The sequence below is a fragment of the Chinchilla lanigera genome, unplaced genomic scaffold, assembly GCF_000276665.1.
Source record: "Chinchilla lanigera isolate Chin_1 unplaced genomic scaffold, ChiLan1.0 scaffold00099, whole genome shotgun sequence".
Lineage (NCBI taxonomy): Eukaryota > Metazoa > Chordata > Mammalia > Rodentia > Chinchillidae > Chinchilla > Chinchilla lanigera.
This window is the reverse complement of record NW_004955500.1, coordinates 4,460,695-4,463,196: the sequence shown is the minus strand read 5'-3', so window position 1 is coordinate 4,463,196 and position 2,502 is coordinate 4,460,695. Positions and strand designations below refer to the sequence as shown.

General features: G+C 52.9%; 1 protein-coding gene across 1 annotated transcript in view; it reads right to left on the bottom strand.

The window, feature by feature from the left end:
* The window catches only part of Ano6 (anoctamin 6), a 190,321-nt gene extending 189,438 nt beyond the window's left edge, over window positions 1–883 (bottom strand). The window contains exons 1-2 of the mRNA XM_005406593.2: window positions 780–883; window positions 551–673 (exon numbers count right to left, since the gene is read on the bottom strand). Coding sequence (XP_005406650.1) covers window position 551 — 1 coding nt within the window. The 5' untranslated portion in view covers window positions 552–673; window positions 780–883. The remainder of the gene's footprint in view (window positions 1–550; window positions 674–779) is intronic.
* Between the last annotated feature and the right edge of the window lie 1,619 nt (window positions 884–2,502).

The following is a 2,502-nucleotide window of genomic DNA, read 5'->3' as shown; positions in this document are numbered from 1 at the left end:
CGGGTCCCGAGCGGGCCTGGGCTTCAGCTCGGGCGTCGCGGACGCGGGGGCGCGCGCAGGGCTTCCGCGGGGGCGGGGTGAGCCCCGCGTGGGGCCTCAGGGAAGCGAACGCCGGTGTAACCGCAACCACACGAGCCGAAGTCCCCCCTCGTCGGGCTTCCTCGCTCCAAAGGCTTGTCTCCATCTTCCCCGGGCGCACGCCTGTAACCCCAGCCCTTGGGAGGCTGAGGCAGGAGGATGGCCACGAGTTCAGGCCAGCCTGGGCTACATAGTGAGTTCGAGGCCAGCCGGAACTGCATAGCGAGACCCTGTCTCAACAAACACGACAAAACTAGTTGGAACAAGTTACACAGCAGTCCCTGGAAGCCCCAGGAAGCGGTGGGATAAACACAAAGGGGTTTATGCTTCCGACTCTCTTGGGGTAGTTTGGGGTCGGGCTGGAAGCGCGGGGGCCGGCCGGAGGGGCCCGTGACTTGGCCGGCGGAGGTCGCAGCCCTCCTCTTCACCTCCGGCTGCCTTCCCGCACCCCCAGTGGGCTGGGACAACTTACTTAAGCGTCCTCCAGGCCGTCGCTCAGTGGCCTTGGCTGGGGGGCGGCCACTGACCACTCCAACGCGAGCGCAGCCGCCCGGCTCCGCCCCTGAGGAGGATCCGCCGCCTGCACCTGGAGTGGCTAAGATCAGGAAGGGGGGTCAGGGAGCCTGATTTTCGTGCCACACGTTCATAGCAAACTTTCAGGAGCCTCCCTGGCTTCTGCCCTGCCCCTCGCTGACACGGACTGTAGCCAGCACTGAAGCCGCAGCCCCCAGCCACTTGACTGAGTCTGGGGGAGCGCTGTCCTGTGGTCCGGCCCCTGTGTGCCCGGGCTCGCCCTGGAGTTATTTCTCAGGCAGTGTGGGCTCCAAAAATCCTGTAAGTCGGCCTGGGATTTTCCTCCTGAGAAGTGCGCACGGAACAATAAACGGTAAGAGCTGGTGGCCCTGACGAGCTCCGGAGACCAGCGAGGAGCGGCCGGCAGGCAGCGATCGGCCGCAGAACTGCACTTGGCCAGTTCCTGGTTTCCATCAGAGTGGAACAAAGAACCCTGGGCTGCTGGCAACGCTTTGAACTATAGGTTTCTTGGATTTGAGGAGCCCACAGAACTTTTCCCCAAAAACGTGGTGAGTTGAGACACATTAGGACAAAACTGGCTTCTGAAAAGGGTGTGAGTGTGGGTCACTGAGGGTTCTGACCCATTGTGACCTTGGTTATGGTAGCTAACACGTCCCATTGGAATTCTTTATATTTTTATTCCACTGAAGTACCAGGATTTTGTTTTCTTTGGGTTTTTTTGTCTTTTTGAGAGAGGGTCTCGCTATGCAGTTCAGGCTGGCCTTCAACACACTTTGTAGCCCAGGCTGGTCTTGAACTCGCAACAATCCTCCTGACTCAGCCTCCCAAGTGCTGGGATTACAGGCATGCACCACCATGCCCGGTTGAAGTGCCGGGATCATGACAATAATAGCAGCTCTATTGTGCATTTTATTCTTTCATATATTCATTTTTCATGTTCTCACACAGAAGCAAACATGGAGAGCAAATATAAGTGGAAAAATAGCCATAAATGCGCACTGAGGGATGTGGTGAAATTACTTTCAACAAAATAACGAAGAAACACTGTTCTTGCTTCCTAAAGGGCTTTTTAAATAAAAAGAAGTGTTTTTAATGTAGCAAGAAAATATAGCACTCTGATGATAGGAGGTGCAGGTGCGGAGTAAGGAGGAAAGAGAAAAGATTGTTTTATTTCACTGAATTCTCTCCCCCGAGTTTGAAAAACCTACCAAGTAGAAACTCCGGAGGTGTTCTGGATCCATGAGCACTTCTCACAGTTTTCGTTTAACAAATGCTTCCACGGTGCTCTCTGCCTCTCTGCAAGCACCGTTCCAAATGTTTTGCAAACGTGCAGGCGCTTAACCTCATGATGATCCTAGCAGTTCTTCCTACCTTCACTCAGGCTCCGGGCCTGCGCCCCAAATCACGCAAGGAGTGAGGCAGAGCTGGGACTGGAGCCGGAGGAACTGGTTCCAGCGCATGTCCTCTTAGCTGCCTCATGAACCCTGCCAGAGACATTTCTGAATCCAACTTTCTCAAAATCACCTTTTCTCCTACCAATTCTAACCTCTCAAGGCCTCATCAACTGCCTGCCGCAGCTCTCTTGCCGAATGTCCTGGTTTTCATGGCTTGAAATTTTGCTTGAAGTTAATTTGCAGTTAGAAAGATTTTCCTGGCTCATTTTGCAACTGGTTTCAGTGAGTCATCTGGAATTCTTCAGATTTCAGAGATTACATTCTTCTTGCTTCATAAATGTTGCAGACACATGACCGGCCTTACACTGAAATGTTAGGGTTGCTGGAAGGGACATAAATTATTTACTTAGGTCAGCTGTGGGTCTGCAATTAGTAAAATCCTTTATTTCCTTTAATCGTTTTCCTGCAGCTTCTCTCATGCACTGATTTAAATTCA